The sequence below is a fragment of the Neofelis nebulosa genome, chromosome 1 (genome assembly GCF_028018385.1).
Source record: "Neofelis nebulosa isolate mNeoNeb1 chromosome 1, mNeoNeb1.pri, whole genome shotgun sequence".
NCBI lineage: Eukaryota > Metazoa > Chordata > Mammalia > Carnivora > Felidae > Neofelis > Neofelis nebulosa.
The window spans coordinates 41,699,563-41,723,511 of record NC_080782.1 but is presented as its reverse complement, the minus strand read 5'-3'; the positions used below and the strand labels follow the sequence as shown (position 1 = coordinate 41,723,511).

The window sequence follows — 23,949 nt, the reverse complement described above, 5'->3', positions numbered from 1 at the left end:
AAAAACGGGGGAGGGGTGTGGGGATGCCTGGGTTGCTCAGTTGGTTAAGCCTCTGACTTTGGGTCAGGTCATGATCACACAGTTCATGAGTTCGAGCCCCCACACTGGGCTCCGGGCTGACAGCTCAGAGCCTGGAGCCTGCTTCAGGTTCTGTGTCTCCCTCTCTCTGCCTCTCCCCTGCTTGCGCGCGCGCACACACACACTCTCTCTCTAAAATAAGTAAACGTTAAAAAAAAAAAAGACCTACTTCTTACCATCCCTGCTGCACTCCCTGCACCACCTCACCCAGTTTCAGAAATTTCTAGTTCTTAAACCATGACCAATACTCAGAATAATGCTTAGAGCAGAACAGATACTCAATAGGTGTATTTTTAAAAAAATTATTTAATAATAAACATTAAAAGTCTAAGGTAACAGGAGTCCTCCCAAAATCCTTTCCATAATGTAAGCCAAAGGTAACAAATTTGGGGAAACATTTGCCCTTATTATTGCGTTGAAATTATTGTGATATAATTTCATCAACTATGTGGATGGAGGATGCACACTATAATCACTGTAAATAAGGTGCCTTTGGAAAAAAAGCACCCTATTTCCCATTTCTCAGGGAAAAAGAGAAGTGGCAGAATTTTCCATTGGCTCTGGGTTGAACATAGGAGAATTTGTTCTAGAGCTGAGGTGTATAAAAAAGGAGCCTGTAGCTGCATGTAGCTATTTGACAAATGAACGTAAGATAAAAATTCAATTTTTCTGTTTCACTAGCCATAGGGGGCACATGGGATAGTACAAACATAAGACATTTCCATCATCACAGGAAACTGTATTGGAGAAATCTCTGAAGGGTTGAGCTAGGACCGAAAGGGCAGGGAACAAGGGCAGGATTCTGGCTCATTGAATAAAACAAGACAAAAAACAAAACCTACCAACTTTCAAAACTTCAAAACCATCTTCAAAAAGGGAATAGACTGGTTGTGAGGCAGTATTTCTCTCACTCCCCAGACCCACCTAGGGCTCTTTAATGGGAAATATAAATTTGTGTACAAGCATTTCTCTGGCCATCATCGATCAACAGAGCCATTTCTACAATTCTCATTAGTCCCTTTCAGTGACTATTCAATTATAGGACATTTCAAGGAGTCACAGGTGACCCAAGAGACATGTACTCACCAACTAAATGTAAAGTTTGAATTTTGGCTCCTATAGGAATTTTCAGTTTATTTTCAGGAGGAATTGGAAACGCTCCATTACGATTACGAAACTTCCCCAAAATATGAACATGCGGCATATATGTCCATATAGATTCTACCAACTCCAAATGAGAAGTTTCCACACCCTAGAAAATAATGCCAAGCAAGCATAAGAAAGGCTATTAATTTAGCATCAAAAGCGTCTATTTCTGTATCATAATATACTAAGTATGCAATGGGACTTGAATTTTGTTATGGATGAAATCTGGATGTGAGGGAACATGTTCTTTCATTCTCTGATAGATTATTTCATCAATCAGTTGATGTCACCAGGTACACTCACCACTAAGTTTGGGCATGCCTGCAAAGCTTCCAGAACTCCTGGAATGCTAAAAGCCTCATGCCCCCGTACCCTTCGCCTCTCAAGGTATCTAGGGTGAAGGCCATATAGCTGTTCGACGTCTGGCATCTTCTTCAATAGTGTGAGAAAACTGGAATCTGTAAAGCCTGAGAAATTCAGAAGTATTTAGAGGCAAGTTCACCTTTCTGTTCATGAACATTTACTAGTCACTTCTAATTTTTATCAAAAGTTAACAAAAGGTGTCATTTTAAAAATTTTGTAAGACTGACACTACAGCTGAACAAATGGTTAAACAGAAAACATATTCCTTAAGCAACAGAAGACATGTGTCAGAAACCCCACTTATCCTGAGTTAATATCTTACAGAGCTAAGGCTTTTTATCACTGCCTTGATGGTGTTTAAGGCACAGAAATCTTCGACTAGGAACAACACACTTTTAACCCGGATAACTTGCACCTATTACTGGACTGGTGGCTGAGGAAGGACCACCTACCTGATCAGCACCGCCCCCCCCCCCCCCAACCCAAAGGTACTCTCTGGTCCAGAGAACCTCTAAGGCTCTGCAGACCACACAACTAAAAAATGAGTAAGATGTGAGGAAGCTCCCAGTTCTAACCTAAATCCCAACAAACCAGGTTCTCTTGGTCTATCCATTTCCTAATAATTACTCTATCCTGTGTTTATCACTCCCTGGACATTTTGGAAAAATGACATTCTGAAAACTGAAAATGAATTGAAATTGAAATGACATTCTGAAAAATGGAAATTTCGTTTCTGAAAAAGACAAATGCAAGACAAATGCAAGTTAGCTAAGAGTATCTAAGTGAACCAAACTGAAAGGATGCTGAGCTCACAGAAAGCTATTCATCTGGGAGGCTGTGTTCCATCCACCAGACGGGAACAGTAAGGCAGATTACTTCCACCACTGCAGGGGATTTGGTATGGTAAGTAGGGAGACAGTTGATACTTCATTATCTGGGATGTTTTGTCTATAATGGAGGTTGTCAGAGAGTCACTTGTCTGCTCACTAATGACAGCTAAAATTATTAATTCTCAAGAACATAAATGAAGCCCCAAATCACTAAGTCTTACATGAGTTGTTCTATTTGCACAGGGCTGGTGCAGATGATTGTGTTAACTTTAGAATCACAAAACTGAAGAGTTAAGAAGAGACCTCAAGGATCACTTGGTCTGATTACAATAACAGCTCTTGCAAAGCAACCTTCACTAACTGAACCAATCAATGTGCTAACCATTCTATATTCTCTCATCTACTCTCACAACCCCCCAAAAAGGTAAATGCCCCACTTATGAATGTAAAAAATGAACTTGAAAGAATTGAAAAGCTACCATGTGGGAGAGCCAGAATTCAAAACCAGGTGTGACCACTGCCAATGCCCATCCTCTTTTGTCACATACTTACTACACATTGTCTCTCGTTAAAACATCGGTAACGTTCTACCTTTACAGAGATCATGTGACAATCCAAAGAACTCGCATATGTAAACCATAAAAACCATGGTTATCGTTACTACATAGAAAATTGGGGCTTAAATTCTAGGTTTAAACTAATGCCAGGGTGGCATTAGTAAGCAAAGTTAAAGAGATCTTATTCTAGGCTACAGACTGTCTGCTTCAATCGTCTTTTACAGTCACTGCAGGAATGGGAAGCTTTGGGCTCACAGTTATTTATCACAGTCTGAAAGAAATCAGCAAAGATTCTCTTCTAATTTGATAAGGGACAGAGATGTTAATGCGAAGACTGCATCACATGGGACTCTGCTATCTCGCCTGATACAGTACATTAATCCCATCGCCAGAATTCCTGCTGACCTAACCTCTGTTAAAGCAAATCTAACATAAGGAATGACAGTCATTTTCACACTGCCCTCATTTTTTGTCTTTCCTGCTATAACTGATCACTCTTTGGAAAACAATGAGCTCTTTTCCCTCAGAATGGTTTCTTTGAAGTATTTGAGGACAACTGTGGTTTGCCTCCCACTGAGCTAAGTTCTAGCCTTGGGTCTTTGCAAGGTTCTTCACAAAAAGGTATATGCTGATAACTAGCTCTGGCCAAAGGATAAGAGCTACCAGTTGACTGATGATCTTTTTGAAAGGATACAGCCCCCCAAAGTGTATAATATTCCCGTATTGCAGAGACGGTCTGCCCTATTCTACTTCACTTCTGTCAAGGCTCCCCCACCCCACCCTCATCACATCTTCAAAAATATCAGAATTGGGATAATGCTAATAAAATGTGGTTCAACAAGACATTTAAAATTGCTACATGGCAGTAACTAAAAGGCACTAATAAATAGATTGGTGTTAACTGAAAAGAAGCTTTGACTGGCCCTTAATTTTAATTCTTCCCTTTCAGATGTGCTCTACTTAACTAAAGTCATCAACTTTCTTATCTGGTCTATACCTGAGGTCTGTTTTGTGGTCAGGCCACTAACTCTGAAATCTTCACCTGTAAGGCAAATTATGCCTTGAGAATCTCTAAGACCTAGCATAGTCTCAAGGGCTAAAGAAATGAAAGCTCCAGAAGTGCAAATTTCTGTGGCCTGCTGGAGCAGCTTTACAAAAACTGATTAATATTTGTTTTACCAGAGGATGCCATTAAGGGGTATAGAAAAACTATGAAAACCTGCATCGTAGAACAACAGACATTTTGTCTAATATAATAGACATGTATTGAATTAACAGCTAAATAAGTATTCTCCAATCATATACTTGTGGAACAGGTTGATATAGCTCCCTAAGGAACTAAAACTGTAAAGCCTCAAGCAAAACACATTTTATCAACCCAAACCAACCTCAGTAATTTAGATAAGATTCTGCCTCCCTACCTACGAGGTGATTTAGATTACCTATCTTAAGACAAGTAATGTTTGATGGGAATATTATTAGTTTCTAGTAGGACTCCAAGGTACCTTACAGGCTAAATCCACTTACCACTTGGCATGTATTCCCACCACCGCCCTGCACAGAGATCCACAACCCTCACCACTCTCAGATATAGGGTCACTGCTTCTTTTAGCTTCCTGGAAAGACATTCCATACACATGATATCCTGCAGAGGGAGGTACCTTTGTGAGAGAAAGAAACTCATATTTATCAAGTGGATAAGTACTTCCTCTCACCAACAGGTTACTTTTTTTCCTTCTCCAACCCCTCAAATAAGACTTTAGGAATATTTACAGGGTTTTAAGATTAACATGCACTTAAAGCTTTTCACTAAAAACAGAGGAGTCCGCAAATACTCAAGCATCCAAATAAAGTACAGAGATCCCTCCAAAGGGTGTTTGCTAAAACTTGCCTTTCTCCTTTTAAGTCTTCACAAACCAAGAAAATCTCAAGGAAAAAAAAAAAAGAAGAAGAAGAAAAAAGATTTCAGTGCATCTCCAGGCCTCACGATAAGGGAACATGAACAAGATCAGAGAGAACTAATCAATATGAACATGGCCAATGTAAGTTTATAGCTTTTACAGAATCCATTTCCTGTAGTGGCTAAAAAAATTCCTCTATGCTCCCTCAACACCACCCAGAAACTCTACGATTTTCTCCATCAACGATATGTATACTAAGTTTACAGTATACCATTTTTTTCCTATATCTTTTTACCTTTTAGATCACACTCTGATAAAAGTATTGCATAAGCATTAAATGAGAACACCTCATCTCAACTACAATTTCCTCTTTTCCAACTTCCCCTGCTATCTCTTCCTTCCTGAAACTTTTCAACTAACCTCTACTTTTGTTGTTTTCAGTAATAGCAATATGCATTTTGAAAGATCAAAAAATTTCATCTTTCTCTCTTCCTAAACACCTCTCCATGCACACCTAGATGATGTTTTTTTTTTTTTTTTTTTTTTTTTTTTAAGTAAAGTGGCGCCTGGGTGGCTCAGCTTGTTAAGTGTGCGATTCTTGATTTTAGTGCAGGTCATGATCTCATGGTTCGTGGGTTTGAGCCCCATATCGGGCTCCATGCTGGCTGTGGGGAACCTGCTTAGAATTCTCTCTCTCTCTCTCTCTCTCTGCCCCTACCCTGCTTGCTCTCTCTCTAAATTAATTAATTAATAAAAAAAAAAAAAAGGTAGAAACAGAGGCTCAGTCAGTTTAGCTTCTCTTGGTTTCGGCTCAGGTCATGTAATGGGTTCATGTAATGGAGCCCCAAGCAGGTTCTGCTTGGGATTCTCTCTCTGCCCCTTCCCCCCTTCTCTCTCAAAATCAATAAGTAAAAATTATTGAAAATTTTTAAAAAGGTAAAAACTACCCTTTATTGAGCTCACATTATGTCACAGACACTGTACCGTAGTCACTGTTTCACGACTTTACAAAGTAGCTTGTTCTTCATTTGCCCTCCCCCAACCTTTTTCTTTCTTTCTCTGCTAGGCTGGGTTCCCTATCACTCTGGCTAGTAGTTGATTTTGGCCAAAGTACATGATAGGCAAAGGCTTTCTGCTATCGCTAGTCGCCTAGTTGAACTCTTCACTCCTTATGAACCTCTCTCAATCGTCCCTTCATTAAATGAGCTTCAAATTCTGAGGCTGAGTATATGTACCGTTTCCTGCTAGAACTCCCACTGGTACAGGAGGTGCTATTTTACAAGTGGGAAAACAAACTCACAAAAGTTAACCTAAAGTCAACAGCTAGGAAAGAGGAAGGAAGAGCAGGGATGTCAACACAGTTGGGTTTGGCTCTAATTCCTAAATATTAAGCTAATTCTAAAAAAAAAAAAAGTCTAAGTGTGTCTGCTGAGTATTTCTCTGCTCCATTTTTTTTTCCACCTCTGGACTCTCCTGCTTCCATTTTCAACTCTTTAAAGAGAATAAAATCAAACCTTATTTTATACACTTACACACACACGCGCGCGCGCACACACACACACGCATTACAGCTAACTTACAGCCTCCAAAACTCAGATATAAGTAGGATAATTTTCAGAAACAATAGGACTCCACGTTTTATAAACAATGAAAAATACTCAATTTGTTTTCTGAATCAAGTTACACACTAAAGAATTTTTGCCTCAAATCACTGATTGTTATCCAAAGTATATGCCTAGGTAAATATTACAATCCCTTTAAATACAAATAGATCAGTGATCACATGAAGATTACATCATATTTGCCCTCAGGAAAAGAAATGTATTAGAAGAGATGTGACACTTGATTCCATTTCTTCCATTTGAATAGTCTTTTCCAACTGCGAAATGTTATCTGATTCATTCTCAACTTAAAATATGGTCCAATTCTTTTATATGCCCTGCCATTATTCAACAAATATCTAACACATATTCCTAGAAACAATCTTACCTATGCTTTCTTCCAGGATTTTAACAATGTTATTATTTAACTCACTGATGCCTTTAGAATTTGTTGTCAGATAAGGGAGAGAAGAACATACTTTCATTACTTTCTCCAATTGTTTTTGGGTTATGACATCATCACTGAAGAATCGACTCAGCTCTTCCTCACTGATATGAATACCAAGTTTATCATAAACTAGATCTGAATATATATTTGAATCCATATATATACCAATATATATACTGTATATACATATATATATCACCCAACTATCTGTGATTTATTTCTCTAGTACCAAATCTTCAATTATTGTATATTTTAGATTATATATGTACATATGGCAGGGTTAGGCTCTTTTTCTGAAAAAACTTCAGACATCTTTCTGCCAAATGAACTTTAGCATCCTTTTGTTACATTATAAAAATTCTGTTATTCTGGGTTACCTATTCCCAGACAGAAGTGAACTGACAAAACTACAGTGTCACACAACAACAATCTGTGGAAGATAAAGAATAATACAAATTCATGTCAGAAAAGAAAAATAAGGTACCTGTGGTTCCCTACAGTAGTTCTGCTATCATTATTTTAAAACTTCTCGGGGTGCCTGGGTGGCTCAGTCGGTTGAGCAGCCGACTTCAGCTCAAGTCATGATCTCAGTTCGTGGGTTTGAGCCCTGCGTCGGGCTCTGTGCTGACAGCTCAGAGCCTGGAGCCTGCTTCCATTCTGTGTCTCCCTCTCTCTCTGCTCCTCCCCTCCCCTGCTTCCACTCTGTCTCTCTCAAAAATAAATAAACATTAAAAAATTAAAAAAAAAACAAAACAAAACTTCTTAATTGGCAAATATTCAGTAATTTTTAAAAATTCAAAACATTTCTAAGAATTCCATGTATGGAAACTTCCTGAAGGTAAATAAAACAATGGAAAAGCCAAATGCTTGGAAAACTCCATTGCAATTTTTAAGGTAAAAAACTGGAAGCAATCCAGATGTCAGACCACAAGGGAGAAGTTAATTATCATGTCATAGTCAATGACTAAGATGCTAATTAGGAAGACCCCGTCGCAATATGAAAAAAGGCAGAACACAACATAATCGCTAATGCTCACTAAGCGCTTATGCTATGCAGTGTGCTGAGTGCTTTAAAAGCATCAGCTCACTGAATGCTTACAGCAACATCTTTATTGATTGCTGGTCCGAGGCAAGTAAATCAAAGACTCATGATTCACACTCAGGTCTCCAACTCCAGAGACAAGGTGTCTTAGGGTTGTTTATCTGAATGAACAGTGACTGACAGAAGCAAGCAGGGGAAACTGGAATGACAGGTTTTTGTTTTCACTTCTTTGTTGTTAAAATGCAGTCTGGAAAATAACATACTCAAAAAATCTGTTTTTGAAAAAAACTTTACCACAAAACAACTTTAATGTGTGCACTGCATATAGTAACGATGGGTATTATTTCATGAAACTTTTATTTCAATCACTTACATATATGTGCATAATGAAGAAAATGTTTCTCACTGTGGTTTGTAGTCAAAAAAGTCAGAAACACTGCCTTATGTTGTACACACATGGTACTGTAATAACAAAAGTCAACAAATCAGTCAATAAGAATTCCAAGAAGTCTGGAATGTTAACACAGTCTAGAGAATGGATGTCCAACAGAACTTATCACAACAAAAGTTATCTCTATCGTTAATGTCTACGCTGTCCTACACAGTAGCTACGAGACACATAGGGCCAATGTAACTGAGGAATTGGAGTTTTAACTTGATTTCATTTAAATTTAAATGCCATATGTAGCTAGTGACTACATAGAGTGCAGCTCCAGAATTTGCTCCTACTTATACATTCTAGGTGGGTAAAAATCAACCAAACAAAATCTTACCTAAAAATATGACAAAGCACTTCATGTGAAAGTTGATTCATATAATCCTTTGTTTCATCGGATATGGTTTCCTCAGGGATTTCATTATTCATGAGACATGTTTTAACACTTTTCTTTCGTGGACCCATTGCTATGTTACCTCCAGTATCAAAGAGCAAATCTTCCCTCTTGGTTACTTGACTGCAAAGCACCTGAAAGCAAGCAGAGAATAGAGTAGACTAAAGCACACCAAACCCAAACTCAGAAATTATCCCTATAAAACAGACTTTTGTAAAACCATGCTTACTTGAAAAGAGAAAGAAGGGTACCCACAGACCACATTCAAATTAATAAAAACATTACACAAAACCCACAGAACATCTTTTTCTGAAGAGCAGCAGAGAATATAAAAATGCATTATTTAGAACAAGCAAAAATAATTCAAGGAATCAGGATTCTACATTCTATTCTGTACTGTTCCTTCCTAGCTAATTCACTCAGTCTCCCCAAGCATCAATTTCTTCCACTTTAAGCTAAGATCATTAAACTAGGTTAACAAAACTCCTTCCAATTACAGAGCTCCCAACCCTGGGACCATCCCTCACACAGAAGGTACAAGAGGACTGTTGGGCTCTAGTACTGGATCTGCCAAACTACTTCTATGAACTTGAGTCACCTTTTAAATTCTTCATTTTCCCCCCTATAAAGTCAGGGGATTAGACTCCGCAAGTAGGTCCCAGAACCCTTCATAAATCTGATAAAAATTACAGACCTTCTGCTCAAAATCTAAACACTGTTTATGTGCAATTTCAGAGAGAGAACAAAACCACCCTTTTCCTCTCTTGTAAACATTAAGGAGCAAAGGTTAATTCACTTTTGTGTCAAATGTATGTTTCACTTGTTTTTAAAATAAGCTTTGGGGTGTGCCTGGGTGGATCAGTCGGTTAAGCGTCAGACTTCGGCTCAGGTCATGATCTCAGTTCGTGGGTTCAAGCCCCACGTTGGGCTCTGCACTGATGGTGTGGAGCCTGCTTTCGATCTTCTGTCTTCCTCTCTCTCTCTGCCCCTGCCCCACTTGAGCTCACACACGTGCTCTCTCTCCCTCTCTTCCAAAATAAATAAAAATTTATAAAACAAAAATAAAATAAACTTTAGTAAAGGAAGAGAGGGGAGGAGGGAGGAAAAGGAGAGGATGGGGTGGGGGGCGGGAGGACAAATTAAAGTCAGATGAGCAAGCACCCAGAGGTTTGTTTTATTTTGCTGACCAGGATAAGAGGGAACCATGTGAAAATAGTGTCCTTTAAATAGCATTATCAATTATCATTGGTAAAATTCTCAAAAATGTCCTGGACTCGAACTCAGAGAACTCTAGATCACAGCCTAACCTTCGTCATGCCACAGTGATGCACAGAAGTGCAGTTCCAAATCAGTGGATCTCTAGTAACTGCTCCATTTTGTGCACCACCTTCTCCTTTTCCCTAATTGTAATCCTTTACTACTAAAACTTGCTAAAGTGGACTGCATGCTTCTATTTTCCTACAAAGTAGACTCATTAAAAGCTTAACCTTTTCCTGATGACCTGAGCTTATCAACAGGATTCCGTGATGCCTCTCCTCAGGGACTATGCAAGTCTGTGGGTTTCTTGGGGACCCTTTGCTCTACCAGTAAATGGGAGCAAACTACAAGGCTAAGCGAATCCTCAAGATTTCTTGTGCCTGTGTGTGTTCTGGTCTCTTCCCTCACAGAAAGGTCACCTGGAATTTCTGGCAGTTAGCAGCGTGCTTGCTCCCCTTGCATTACACACACACACACACACACACACACCCCTACCTCTAATCCCTCTCTAATTTGTTGCCTCTTCAGCCATGGCCTAGGAAACCAGAACAACATGTCTTTAAATTGTGTGGATGAGTATCAACAGGCAACTGGCAGTACAGACCTAAGGGATTCCGCAAAGAGTAGGAGCATGAGCTACCGTGCTCTCAATTCATGACATCTCCTTTGCTTTCTCAAAAGCTTATTTGTATGTTGACCGTCCCATTTTGGCTAACAGACCTCTGGAGACAGAAAAGTTTGTACTGAGAACTGCCCACAAAAAAAAAGTTATAAATACACTCGTCTGTTTCTATCACTGCCCAACTTTTCCTATTCACTGCCCCCTCTCCGGCAAAATGAACCTTTCCATCTCACGACAGTGCTGAAACTGCTATAAGGTTATTTTGATCTCCTCGTCATGAAATCCCACAGGCTCTCTTCCGTGCTCCCCTCACCTGACCCATCTGTAGTATGGGCCAGTGCTGACCACTGTGTCTACGAAAACTTCTCATCATGTGACTACTTCTCCCCAAAGTAATACTCTCTTGATCATCTTTATTCCTGCATGACCACTCCTCAGTCTCCTTTGCCAATTCACCCTAGAATCCTCTTCTCCCAGGGGCAACTGTATCCATTCTTGGGGCTTCCTCTACTACAAATACACTTAAAACAAACAAACAAAAGTATTCTAGTTGCTATCCCTCCTGAGCTCTAACCTTTACTTCCTCTGCTTATGAGAAACCTTCATGTCAGGATCTTGAACATCCTTCAAAAATATTATGCCCAACCTGAACTCTCTCCACAACTACAACCACCCCCCAACCCAAAACATGTTCAGTCACTCTCTCTCACACACACACACACACACACACCTGCTTTCCCTACTCTAGTTTACCAGATGCTCAAATGAGAAACCTTGAAATCAGTCTCAAATACTGCTCTTGCAACCACGCCTGCGGGCCTTCAGGGCTCTATCAATCCTCACCTGGCCGACTGCAATGGCTTCCTCAATGATCTCCTTGGAGCCTGGAGCAAAGCCTACCACACAGCACGCCCACAGTAAGTAATTTGCTGAATAAATGCTTAACATATCATATTCCACGTTGAAAGCAGAATGAGCTTTTTAAAACATTCTTCTGATTGCATATTAAGTGGAAAAAGCAAGATGTAGGTTATGCAGAAAGTATGACCTTATTTGCATAAGAGAAAAAGGACAAATATGCTTGTGTTTGCATGGGACATTTCTGGAAGGTCCCACAACAAAATAATAACAGTGGTTACCCTTGGGGAAAACAGAGGGTTAGGAAAGGAGGAAGAGATTTTTCCTTTCCATATTCTTCTCCATTATTTGAAAATTTAATTTGTTTTGTATATTATACCTCTTAAACAACAAAAACAAAAACCCCCAAATCAGCCTGCAAGGAATTCTAGTTTGCATAGGATAAAATATTTCCCATCTAGTCTCACAGCACCTTCCCAGTCTTATCTTTCAATCCTTAGCCCTTGTTCCTCAGGACACTCACTCCAGCCACACCAATGTCCTCAGGGCCCCCAAACATTCATCTTTCATTCCCAATTAGCTATTGACTCTGACTAGCGGTACTTCCCTCCCCATTTTTTGCCTAAAACACCACTAACCTGCTTTCAAAATCTAGCTTAAAGGTTAAGTCCTTTGTGAAAACTTCTACTCACCTCCTCTTTTGAGCTCCCTGTGACACTCAGCATATGCTTCTCCTATAAAAACTTGTGTGGTATTTTCTTGGCCACAGTTCTGCCAGGAAAAGAATCTCAAATCTCCTACTTCTAGGTGAAGACAAGTCTTTGCTCATAATAAATCCTCAAATATCTGATGTATGAACATCCATCATTCTTTCCATTATTCCAGAGGCATCCAGTAGCTTCAAGGCTGCTAAGAACCATTTCATGGTCCTATGAGCACTCTGTTTGCTATGGCAGCACTCAATGATCTTAGCAACGGGCTTCTAACCCTGACAAAAATGCAGTCCAATTTTAATCCATAGGATTAAACACAAAAGAAACAGCTATCTGCACCTACAAATGCCTCAAGGAGACTATTAACCAGTTTCAACCAACCCAACCATGGATGAATTTCCCAGCTATTACACTTTAGCACATGCTTCACTTTTAAGGATCTGGACAACTCTAACCTTTCATGAATACCTGTTCTTGATTTTCATCCTTTAAGTACAAATCTTTCCTCCCCCTTCTTTTTTTCTCTACCAAATCCACACCACTAACAATTTATACCCTCTTCTTATGATTCCACCTTTTGCTGTTCCCTATTATTTTGCAAGCTGTGATTTTGTGGCAATCAGGTTTAGTAGCCTCAGTGCACAACCTGCACTTGAAGTTTTAAACGAAACAGACTGCACCTTAACTTTGAGTTTATAGAAGTTCACTTGTTTAGAACTCAGAAAAAAATACTTACTCACAGGTATGATTTCATACATTATGCAGAGATCAGGTGCCCAGCAAGTCCACAAAAACCTATTTAACTTACAGTATGCGTTAACACTAGCTACTGAAGGGCCTAAATTAGCAGCACTAACAACATTTTAGGTGAAATTATGTACATCATTTTCCATATCGTGCCTAGAGTTGAAGACTTAGTCATGCAGCTACCTACTTGACAGCAGGTGGAGTAGTGACTCCCCTGCCTTAAGCCTCTGGTGGGGGACCCGTGAAGATGAACACTAGGGTAAAAGATAAGATCTCCATCCTACATCCAGGGGCTTAACAGTCAGGACCCACAGCCAGAGGAAAGCTATCAGTCCTCTCCTCCTCCAAGTAGGTGCCCCTAGAAATATCCAGGAGATAAAAAGATTCCTCATTAAAGGACTCATTTATTTTGAGTACTATCACCACTCCAACTCTACAAAGGACAACAAAATTATTTAAACGAAGGTTGGCTTCATCTTCCATTTCAGTGAAATCCCTAGCCAGGCTATGCTGAGAGAAACAGAGGCCTGGTATCCCTGTATGAGAAGAAAACACCATGCAAGACCAGCAAAATCCAAGTGATGATGCTGTCTCTCTTGTAGGTGCACTCTCTCTTCTTAATTGCTTTTCTTTTAGTGGGATGAGGGATAAAAGCAAGTGAGAATAGAAAACTAGACTTCCACGTCTTGGGTTTCCTCCTACCCTATATCCAACATATCGTCATTTGCCATTTGAGAAACTCAACGAGGTAGGAAAGGTGCAAAGCAGAAGCAGGTTAAACGGAAAAGAGGAAAGGAGGGAAAATCCTATTATCAACAGTAGGTAAAGATGAAGCAATGATGCGGGCCTAGTAGAAGAGTCACAGAGGGTAAGGGAGAGGGAAGTATAAGTAACAGGTGAGTAACCATATGTGAAGAATATATTTTGCAGCACCAGGTGTTATTTCTAGGGTTAGCAAGTTCTGGAGGCTCAGACTTTAAAATGTCATTCTGACAGAAGTACAAAATCCCAGAATGTCAAAGCTGAAGGGGCCCTCAGAGACCACCTGGTCATGCAGCTCTTAACTTTTTGTGGGTCACAAACCCTTCTGGGACTATGGTGAAAGCTGCACATCTTCTCCCCAAGAGGAAAATAAAACATACCCAGACTGGTGCATGATGAATTTCATATGCAATCTCGGGGACTTCACAGACACATCAAAGCTCACCCAGAGGTCCCTACCTAAGACCAGCTCCCTCAATTTTCAGATGGACAAACAGAACCAGGCAAGAGAAGTCAGTGGCCCCAGAATATGTATGAAGTGTCAGGATTCAGGCTGGGATTCGGACTTCCCAGCCGACACTACACCTACATCAAGTCAGGCTCCGTACCTCGGCTGTTTCTCCGCACTCCAGAGCCTGGCCACTGCTCTGAGATGGGCTTCTGGACGCGCTGACAGAAATGCTGCTGACCGAACCCTCCTCCACAAATCAGGGTTTGTGGTCCTTCTAACGTAGGACCTCAACAGCCCTCTCAGCAGTCCTGGGGATGCTATATTCTGTGGCTGGCTGTTCAGCAGACCTTAGCTACCAGAAGCATCTTTTTCATCCTGGCGGTGCAAGTACATTCCAAGTAGTAAACCCGAGTTGTCTGTGTGTATTCTTTAAGCCAGGGGTCTTGCTGTAATACAATTTCTCTTAGGTCTGCTCTTCTTCCAGCCTGTAGGTTCAAAACTCCTTTCTTCCCAAACAGAACTACACTACCCTCTACTAACTCAGTTCATTCTCTTTGCTCCCAAATTTACCCCTCTCTTTTAATCCTTGACCCTCAAGGCTATCTCCACCTCTTACGGGGAAGCACCAACATTTGCTTGCTTGCAAAATCAAGTTCTTTTCCTTTTAATCCTCTCTTAAGGATTAGAACCTCTGGAGAGATTTTAACACTATTCACAATTCTGACAGTTGCTGGTATCTATAAAAGTCCTGTATCAATCCACTCCTTCACTCCCTAAATGTCACAACTAAAAATCTTCCTATACCTGTACCATCTCGCCAACATCCTCCTCCATCCCTGACTTTACTAATTACTCCTTTCCTCAGATCACACGAGGCCCTCCCGGGTATGTGTTTTATCTCTTATTAACACACTGGACAGGGCAAAGATAAACCAACTTGCCTTACAACTAAACAGAAAACTTAAGAGATCTCTTCTTCTATAAAATTTTCCTAATACTGAACCAATTCTTCATTCTGTATCTAAATAAGAATTCTATGGAGAAACTCCTTTTTTTAAAAAAAAGTTTTTTTAATTAATTGATTTACTTTGAGAGACAGAGAGAGCGCAAGCAGGGGAGGGGCAGAGAGAGAGAGAGAGGGAGAATCCCAAGCAGGCGCTGCACTGTTAGTGCAGAGCCAGATGCAGAGCTCGAACTCAAAAAACTCTGAGATCATGACTTGAGCTGAAACCAAGAATCAGACGCTTAACCAACCGAGCCACCCAGGCGCCCTGAAACTCCTTCTATTCTTGATTGCTGCTATCCATTCATCAGTCTATCGCCTCATTCACTTACTACCTACTAAGTGCTAGATGGTGACAGAGTCGTTCTTCCCGTGAAACGTAGCCTTAGAATGCAGTCTTAGTCTTCATTGCCCTCACTAAAAATACCTTTCTCCCATTTAAAACTTCCCAATGTCCTCAACCATCCCATCTGGTCAGGGGCTTTCCTGCCCTTCAGGTTCTAATGCCTTTCTTTATTGGCTTCAGCTTGCTCGTATCAAAACAATCTTGCGCATCACTTAATAGGACCCCATTCCTAACATCATAAACATTCTGTGTCTACTACCTAGGATAGTCTCTCTTGCCTAAAGAAATGCCACACCACACCCACCAAGCTGGTCCGAAAACAAACACAAATGGAATTATAGTGTCAAAGGCTCTAGGAATCATCCAGTCCAACCCTTCATCTTCCAGGTAAAGAAAAGTGAGGCCCAGAGATGTAAGCTGGCTTGTCCAAAGACACAAAGTCAGAAAGTACCAGTGCTTAAGCAAGGATACAGGTCTTGAACTCCAGCGCAAGACCAATTTTATTTTTACTATGTCACTTCACCTTACTGAAACCGAGTTTTTTTTTTCTTTTTTTCCTATGCTATGGGTTAGTATCTTTTCCACTAAAGTGTGTACCTCCAGGCACACATTCATTGAAACAAACACACACGAAAAAGTTATTCTTTGCCCTAAGAGAACATAAGAATCACAGCACTACAAATTTTAAAAGCAGGGAAGGAGCCTTAGGGATCACCTAAACCAGAAATTGTCAGAAGTTAAAGTTAAAAATTAGAAGCGCAGACGTTTCAATCTATAGGACTACACAATGTGTAGCTTTCCATACCCCATTTCTTTCCTCTCCCAGAAAGTCATGGCCTTACAAGAGCCATTATTTTACTCTTCAGTTATGCTCAGAGTATGGGAAAGAGGATTACAAACCAGTAACCTAATCCTACGCTCTCATTTGCCAGATGAGATCTCTCAAGTCAAGAGAGTCAGAAGGAATTTGTCCAAAGTGCCAGCAAGTTAACAGCAGCTTTAAGAGAAAAAACGAGGTCTCCCGTTTTTCGCACAGGGGTGTTTTCACACTGCGGGTATAGATGCATAGACCCAAGCCATCAGGACAGAGCTTCCCACTGCACAAGAGCCTTCCTAAGCGCCCAGGTGCCCTCGGCCAGTCTGGTGTCTGGAAAGAAACACGGTAGACGTCTCTTATCAGTCAACTCCAGGCTATACAGGAGACAGGGAAGACAAGCTTTTCAGGTCTGTCTCTAAGGAAAGACTCCTTTAAAGGGAGTTGAGAATCTGATTTTCAGAGCTAAGAGAAGCATCAGAGGCAACCAACACCTTCACTTGACAGATAAGCAAACGGTGCTACGGAGAGAGTAATGGGCCTGGGCAAGGTCACACAGTTGAGTCGGTGGACGGGGTAAGACCAGAATTTGAGGCTCCTGATCCTAGGGCTGGCTGCCTCTCAAAGACGTATTCACTGCGTCTTGCTCAGGGACACCCCCTCAGTACGCTGACTACAGGGCTTCCTTAATTTACCGGTTGAAACACTGACAACGTAAAAATCGTAGAATTCGTGACACCCGGGGTGGGATGGGGGTCCCATAAGTTGTCCAGGCCAACCCCCCAGTCCGCCCCTATCCTGAGGAAATCGAGACCCAGAGAGAATTTTGTAGGCTAGAATCTTGGGCCAGGTGTGGACAAGGTAAGCAAGCCCCGCAAACAGGGCCTACAAGGCCAAGCACCACAAATCCAATCCCTGCTCTCCGGGACGCTCTAGGCCTGAAAGGGGCCCGAGACCGAGAGACCGGGCGATCGGGAGCCCGGGAGCCCCTATCCGGCCGCCTCCGTCCCGCCGCCCACACCCCCGGCTCTGCGGCCCGCCGCCGGTCCCCGGGCCCTCTCGACAGCCGCCTCACCTACGCCGGCCCTCCGTCTGTTATTGTGGTTGAGAGGGAGGGAGAAACGCTACAGACACTTCCCGCGGCCCCCACCTCCGCGGCGCTTCCGCTTCCGCCGCCGCTCAGGCATTTCCGGGGGGTTGCCTTCCGGGGCTGGGCCCGCTCCCCTTGTCCATGTTAGGTGTGGGACGCAGGCGTCTAGTCTCGGCAGCCATGTTACGCGTGGCCGTTTGTGAGGGCGCTGGCGTCAGTCCATCTTTACCGGGACGGCGTCGCCGCGCCGGAAGCGCCTAGAGTCTGACGCTGGGGGGCGGGGGGGAGGCCGTCAGGACCCTGTGGTTTGCACGTCGCTCTGCCCGTGCCTGGCGGTCTCTGATAAGCTTTTGGACCTCGTGTTGCCATTTGTAAAACGAGTGCATTCCAATAGAGAATTTTCCAGAATTCGTCTAGCAAAAAAAATTTTTTTTTTTTTTTTTTTTTTTTTTGCCGGCGGGGGAGGGTGGGAGGAGTTGTGGGGGAAAGTTAACGATGTTACTTTTAAATTAGCTTTTCTCTACCTTGGGGACATTGTTTATGCACATAATGAACAGTATTTTACAGTTTCTGAAAGGGTCGCGTATGAGTGTCTCATTAAGAACTGCCTAGCGCTCTCACATACGGGCAGGAATCAGTGTCTTTGTTTAATGGCTGAAAATTACCCTCAGAGAGGTTAATATCACACAAGTGGACTGAAACCCAACTTTTTACCTTCCGGATCCCACGTTCTTGCCTCTGCATGCATGTGACTAAAATGAACTAAAATACCTACATTACAATAGATACAAATAACCTTTCAGGAAAGCTAGTGTGCGTTGAAACCGTAGGAGATGCAGTTTGACCAGACACGGGGCAGACTAGACGATTCTGCTGCAGAAAGCACTGAAGATGGACAAGGTAAACAAACTTGGGATGGGTGGGGGTGGGGGGGCTTCCTGCTCCTTGCTAGTCTTTTCTTAACACCAAACCTGGTGTCTTCTCTTTCCCTACTACGTTTTGGCATCACAGGTTTCAGCTTGTCTTGGCAGACACAGTTCTTGCTGGGTGCCATTCCATGTGTTAAAACCGTGTGTCCTGATTTAGGGCTCTGGGAAGAAAAAAACAAAACCTCGTTCTATTTGTACACTGTTCATCTTAATCCCGGCTTTCGTATTGCATTCTTCCTGTAAGTGAAAGTAGTTGCTTCCGTCAGTTTCTTTCGTATTTGAACTGAAACACTAACACAAACCGTGGCCTTTTCGGTGTTCTGGATTGTCTAGAAAAACATAGGAATCCTATATGGAAGTGCCTAGCACTGAGCCCGGCATAGATACAAGGGATCCAATAAGGTTTACTTCAGTGCAAATGGGATGACTATTTGAATATATTCCTTCGTTTGGTTAGCATTCTTCCTGTGGCAAAAAGTACCATGGTGGGACTAGAAATACAAATAAGATTATGTTTCCTACTTCAAATTTAGAAAGGAGACAAAAGCATAACTACATAAATGCTGAATAGAGATGTTTTCTGAGTGCTATGAGTGCCTGCTGTGTATAATTAGACATCAAAACTAGTTTAGTGGGGCGCCTGGGTGGCTCAGTCGGTTGAGTGACCGACTTCCGCTCAGGTCATGATCTCGCAGTTCGTGAGTTCCAGCCGCGCGTCAGGCTGTGTGCTGACCGCTCAGAGCCCGGAGCCTGTTTCTGATTCTGTGTCTCCCTCTCCCACTCATGCTCTGTCTCTCTCTGTCTTCCAAAAATGAATAAACATTAAAAAAAAAAAATTTTTAAACTAGTTTAAGTTTTAACATGTGAAGGTAGAACATATGCATCCCTTCAGCTCCAAGATTTTTCTGTTCCTTAGTGATACGGGTGTTTATTAGAGTCCTGAGCTAGTGTGCCCTGCTCTCCTACAGTGGCATTTTCAGAGGTGCTCTGACCTCTACAGGGAAATCTGCCCTACACTCAATGGCCCTAAACCACTGAAAGGTTTTTCTTTTTTAATTAAATTTCCAAATGCCTCTACTTCTCATAGTCTCCGTAGGTTCTAGCACCAACCTCTCTTCTCCCTTGAAACTCCTTAGGCCCTTAGACAAGGGCCTAGCATTTGTTAGAAGGTTTAACACTTAAGAGGACAAGCCCTGGTTGGGGAGAGGGAACAGGGTTTGTTCAGGGCCACTTCTTATGGCTATGGAGCCTGTGTAACACAACAGCAGGAGGGTACCGTGCACATCGGAGTCATCCACATTACCCTTGGAGTTGAGTAATGTGGTAGAGCTCAGCTACGAATTTAAACAGGATTTTTTGAGAAGCATATCATTTTTTACAACTGTTTCAACTGAGAAGCTGTGTATTCAGTGCTGGTCAGAATGCAGGCTTTACAATTTTAGAAGTTCAGAAAGATCTCGTTCAAGTGTGAGTTCCTCTGCTTACTGGCACAGAGACTCTGAGCCAGTGTTTCAGCTCTCAGCTTCAGGTTTCTCCAGTAGAAATGGACATCGTTATAGTACCTACATAACAAACCACTGCAGAATTGAGTGGTTTAACACAACTTGTTATGATCTGTCATGATTCTGTGGATTGACTGGGCTTGGTTGGACAGTTCTAGCTTGGGGCGTCTTACACTCTTGCAGTCAGACATTAACTGAAATTGCAGTTAGCTTCAGGCTCAAATGAATGTCACGTTATTGGCAATTCAGGCCAGAAGCCATGTAGGGACTTGCCTAGAGCTCTGCATCAGAGGGCCTGCACATGGTCTCTTTTTCTAGTTTGGGTTTCTCACAACAAAGCCATTGAGCCCTGATAGGGAGCTCTCAGAGACAGAAAATGCAGAGAGTGAGCTGTTCTAAGCAGCTAGATCCCAGATCTAGCCTTGGATCCCAGACTTCTGTCACAGTCTATTGGTCAAGAAGACACTAAGCCAGCCTAAATTCAAGGGAAGAAAAATAAGACTCTACCTCTTCTTTTTTTTTTATTTTTATTTTTTTAACGTTTATTTATTTTTGAGACAGAGAGAGACAGAGCATGAACGGGGGAGGCACAGAGAGAGAGGGAGACACAGAATCGGAAGCAGGCTCCAGGCTCTGAGCCATCAGCCTAGAGCCCGACGCGGGGCTCGAACTCGGGGACCGCAAGATCGTGACCTAAGCTGAAGTCGGACGCTTAACCGACAGCCACCCAGGCGCCCCGAGACTCTACCTCTTAATTGAAGGAGTGGAAAAGAATTTGTGGCCATCTTTAATTTACCACACCACCTCATTTGTTTATTTTTAATTTGGGGAGGGGAACATATGTAGATTTTATTAGCACAAGTATCAGAAAGGAAGGCTGGTAGACCCAGCAGTACAGGTTTTTGAGTCTACACATGAATGATTCTTTACATGTTTTTTTTAATGTTTATTTATTTAGTTTGAGAGAAAGAGAGAGAGAATGCACACATGCTTGAGCAGGGGAGGGGCAGAGAGAGAGGAAGAGAGAGAGAATCCCAAGCAGGCTCCACACTGAGCATGGAACTGACGTGGGGCTTGATCTCACGACCACAAGATCAAGACCTGAGCTGATATCAAGAGTCAGATGCTTAACTGACTGGGCCACCCAGCTGCCCCTACATGTTTTTGTTTTTTTAATTGTGTAAAAATACATGCAACATAAAATTTACCATTTTAACCACTTTTAAGTGTAGAGTCCAGTGGCATTAAGAATATTTACGTTTTTGGAGTGCCTGTTGGCTCAGTTGGTTAAGTGTCCGACTTTTGGCTTCGGCTCAGGTCATGATCTCACAGTTTCATGAGTTCAAGCCCTACCTTGGGCTCTGCACTGATGGTGCAGAGCCTGCTTGGGATTCTCTCCCCTCTCTCTCTACCCCTACCCCTACCCCAATTGCTCCCTCACTCTCAAAAATAAATAAACTTAAGAAAAAAAGAATATATTCACATTTTTGTGCAACTCTTACTATCATCCACCTCCAGAACTTTTCTCATCTTCCCAAATTGAAGCTCTATACCCACTAAACAACTTCCTGCGCCCCCCCCCCCCCGACCAGCCCACCATTCCACTTCTTGTCTCTAGATACCTAATATAAGTGGAATCATGTAATATTTGTCCTTTTGTGTCTGGTTACTTTCACTTAGCGTAATGTCTTCAAGGTTCATCTATGATGTGGTATGTATCAGAATTTCTTTTTTAAGGTTGAATAACATTCCATAGTATGTATATACCGCATTTTGTTTGTCCATTCATCCATTGATGGGCATTTGGGTTGTTTCTCCCTCCCGGCTATTGTGAATAATGCTTCAGTAAACGTAAGTAAGCAAGTATCTCTTCTAGATCATATGGCAGTTTTATTTTTAGTTTTTCCAGAGTGGCCGCACCATTTTACATTCTCACCAACAGTGCACGAAGGTTCCGTTTCTCCGTATCTTTGCCCTCGTTTGTGTTTTTGTGAGGTAACATTTGTAATCCACTTAGAACAGTACCTGGCATGCAGCAAAAACTCCACAAAACTTACCTGGTATTATTTGATTGTCCAGAGGCCTCTTTTCCTTCTCAGGTATAGTTGAAGTTGCAAGTGCTGAACCTTAGCATGTAATATTTCTGAAGTTCACTTTCAAAGCATTCTACGCTTTCCCAAGTTAATAAGGAAAGCCTATGAAAGGATGTTTCACATAGGTATGTGCATAGAGAATTGCAATTTCAAAACCAAACACAAGGTGGTAGATTAGGCAAAACCAAACCAAATCAGAACAAAACAAAACAAACCACGAAAGAAAGAATGAGAAGGAAGGAAGGAAGGAAAAGAGGGAGAAGGAAAAACCTGCATGGGAAGCTTTTGTAAGCATGAGCTCTGAGTTAAGCATTAAGCAATAAAGCCTTTGCTTTTTATTTTTAATTTGGGCCAAACTGCACCAGATCAGAGTTATGTCACAGGAAAGTGTAAAGATTAAGGTCAAAACTTGGGAAACTCAACAAGCCTTCTTCTTACAATGACTCGTATTGTGTTTTCCCTGTCACTACATCTAGTGCAGATCTTTTAGCCTGATCTCTAGATATGAGAGTAAAGAAATTCCTCTTCAGAAAAGTGAAACGTCAAAAACTATTTACGATCAGCCAACATTTACTAAAGACTGCATGGGACCTGGGAATAAGACATCAGGGCTGCAGAGAGGACCAGGAAACAGTCTCTGCTCCTAAGCAGGCTGGGAGACATCATGTACAAAGAACAGTTCAGGAGAATGCCACGATGCCCAGCAGCACAGCAGGCACTGAGTGAGTCTAAGCATTTTGCAGCTACACTGGAAACACCTCATTTGCACCCCGTGTGGGCTTCTGTGTCACTACTTCTTAATTGTGTCTCTGATCATCCTGGCTCTAGCCTCTCCCCTGCGAAGTCTTACTTTTATTGTGTTTGTTTTGGTTTAGGTTTTGGATTCTTTTAATCATAATGTCACTCTACCAATCATTTAAGTACCTCATCACATTTAATCCAATGAACTCTGGGGCCTACGTATCACTTACTCCATTTTATAAGTAACACAACTCCGGTTCAGAGAAGTTAAGTATTTTGCTAAAGGTCACACAGCTAGTAAATTGCAAAGAATCATTGTGAAATTTGAGCTGACTTCAAAACCCATATCCCTAATTACTAAATTGTACAGTCATAATTTTTTCTCCAAGTGGCAATCTGATTGATCTTCCTAAAGTATCCTGTGGATTATGTCAATGGCTTCTTTGTGATTGAATTTGAGTATGCATATGTAACTTGTTAATCAGACATCCAAGGCCCAGTACACGTTGGTTGTAGTCTACCATTTCATTCTCGTTTCCCTTCACAGATAGTATGTCCCAGCTGCACACAGGACTCACTGTTTCCCCTTGCCTGTCCTGTGATTCTCCCCCTCATCTTAGCTGAATGAACAAGTTACCTCCCTATAGGCAGCAGGTGAATGTCATTCAGGATTACAAGGAAAGAAATGGAAAATGCCAGCGAGCTGGGCCCATCTAGGTGAACCCAATACTGGGACAGAAGTCAATGGTCCTTTGATTCAAAAGGTAACAGGGAGAGAACAGTTGTAGTTTTGAAAAGCTGATTGCATTTTGGTCCTGACATAGTTCATTCATTCATTCCATATGTATTTCCTGAGTGCTTGCTCTGGGGCCAGGCATTGGACGAGGAGCAAGGAAACAATTGTGATGACAAGTGGGTGTGTTTCACCCTTCCATATGGTAAGGGAAGACAGACAAATAAGCATAGAGGTGAATCAGTTTCTCAAAAATAAACACATCAGGGGGTGCCTGGGTGGCTCAGTCGGTTAAGCAGCTGGCTCTTGATTTCAGCTCAACTGACCGCATGGAGCCTGCTTAGGATTCTCTCTTTCCCTTCCTTTCTCTTTCTCTTTTTTCCTCTCTCTCTCAAAAATAAATCAATAAACTTAAAAAATAAAAAATAAACACATGGAGGGTGGGCACACAGTAAGTTTTGTTGAATGAAGGAATTCATGAATGCATGGATA

At 41.8% G+C, this 23,949-nt stretch overlaps 2 protein-coding genes across 12 annotated transcripts in view; one reads left to right on the top strand and one right to left on the bottom strand.

Annotated features, from left to right (window-relative positions):
* Positions 1-17,599, bottom strand: part of FBXO38 (F-box protein 38) — a 56,063-nt gene extending 38,464 nt beyond the window's left edge. For 3 of the 9 annotated variants that reach the window (XM_058719565.1, XM_058719570.1, XM_058719572.1), the window contains exons 1-5: positions 11,519-11,539; positions 8,740-8,930; positions 4,502-4,635; positions 1,528-1,691; positions 1,165-1,330 (exon numbers count right to left, since the gene is read on the bottom strand). In XM_058719565.1, the coding sequence (XP_058575548.1) occupies positions 1,165-1,330; positions 1,528-1,691; positions 4,502-4,635; positions 8,740-8,867 (592 nt within the window). In that variant the 5' untranslated portion in view covers positions 8,868-8,930; positions 11,519-11,539. Of the gene's footprint in view, positions 1-1,164; positions 1,331-1,527; positions 1,692-4,501; positions 4,636-8,339; positions 8,429-8,739; positions 8,931-10,548; positions 10,589-11,518; positions 11,540-12,225; positions 12,506-13,180; positions 13,331-17,444 lie in introns of those variants that run through there. The other 6 variants (XM_058719568.1, XM_058719567.1, XM_058719569.1 and 3 more) reach the window with 6 other exon arrangements.
* Positions 17,600-17,915: 316 nt separating this feature from the next.
* The window catches only part of LOC131506024 (sperm-associated acrosin inhibitor-like), a 117,563-nt gene continuing 111,529 nt past the window's right edge, over positions 17,916-23,949 (top strand). For 2 of the 3 annotated variants that reach the window (XM_058719652.1, XM_058719641.1), the window contains exon 1: positions 17,919-18,359. The gene's annotated coding sequence lies outside the window, so the exon portion shown is untranslated. Of the gene's footprint in view, positions 18,360-23,949 lie in introns of all 3 variants that reach the window. The other variant, XM_058719631.1, reaches the window with a different exon arrangement.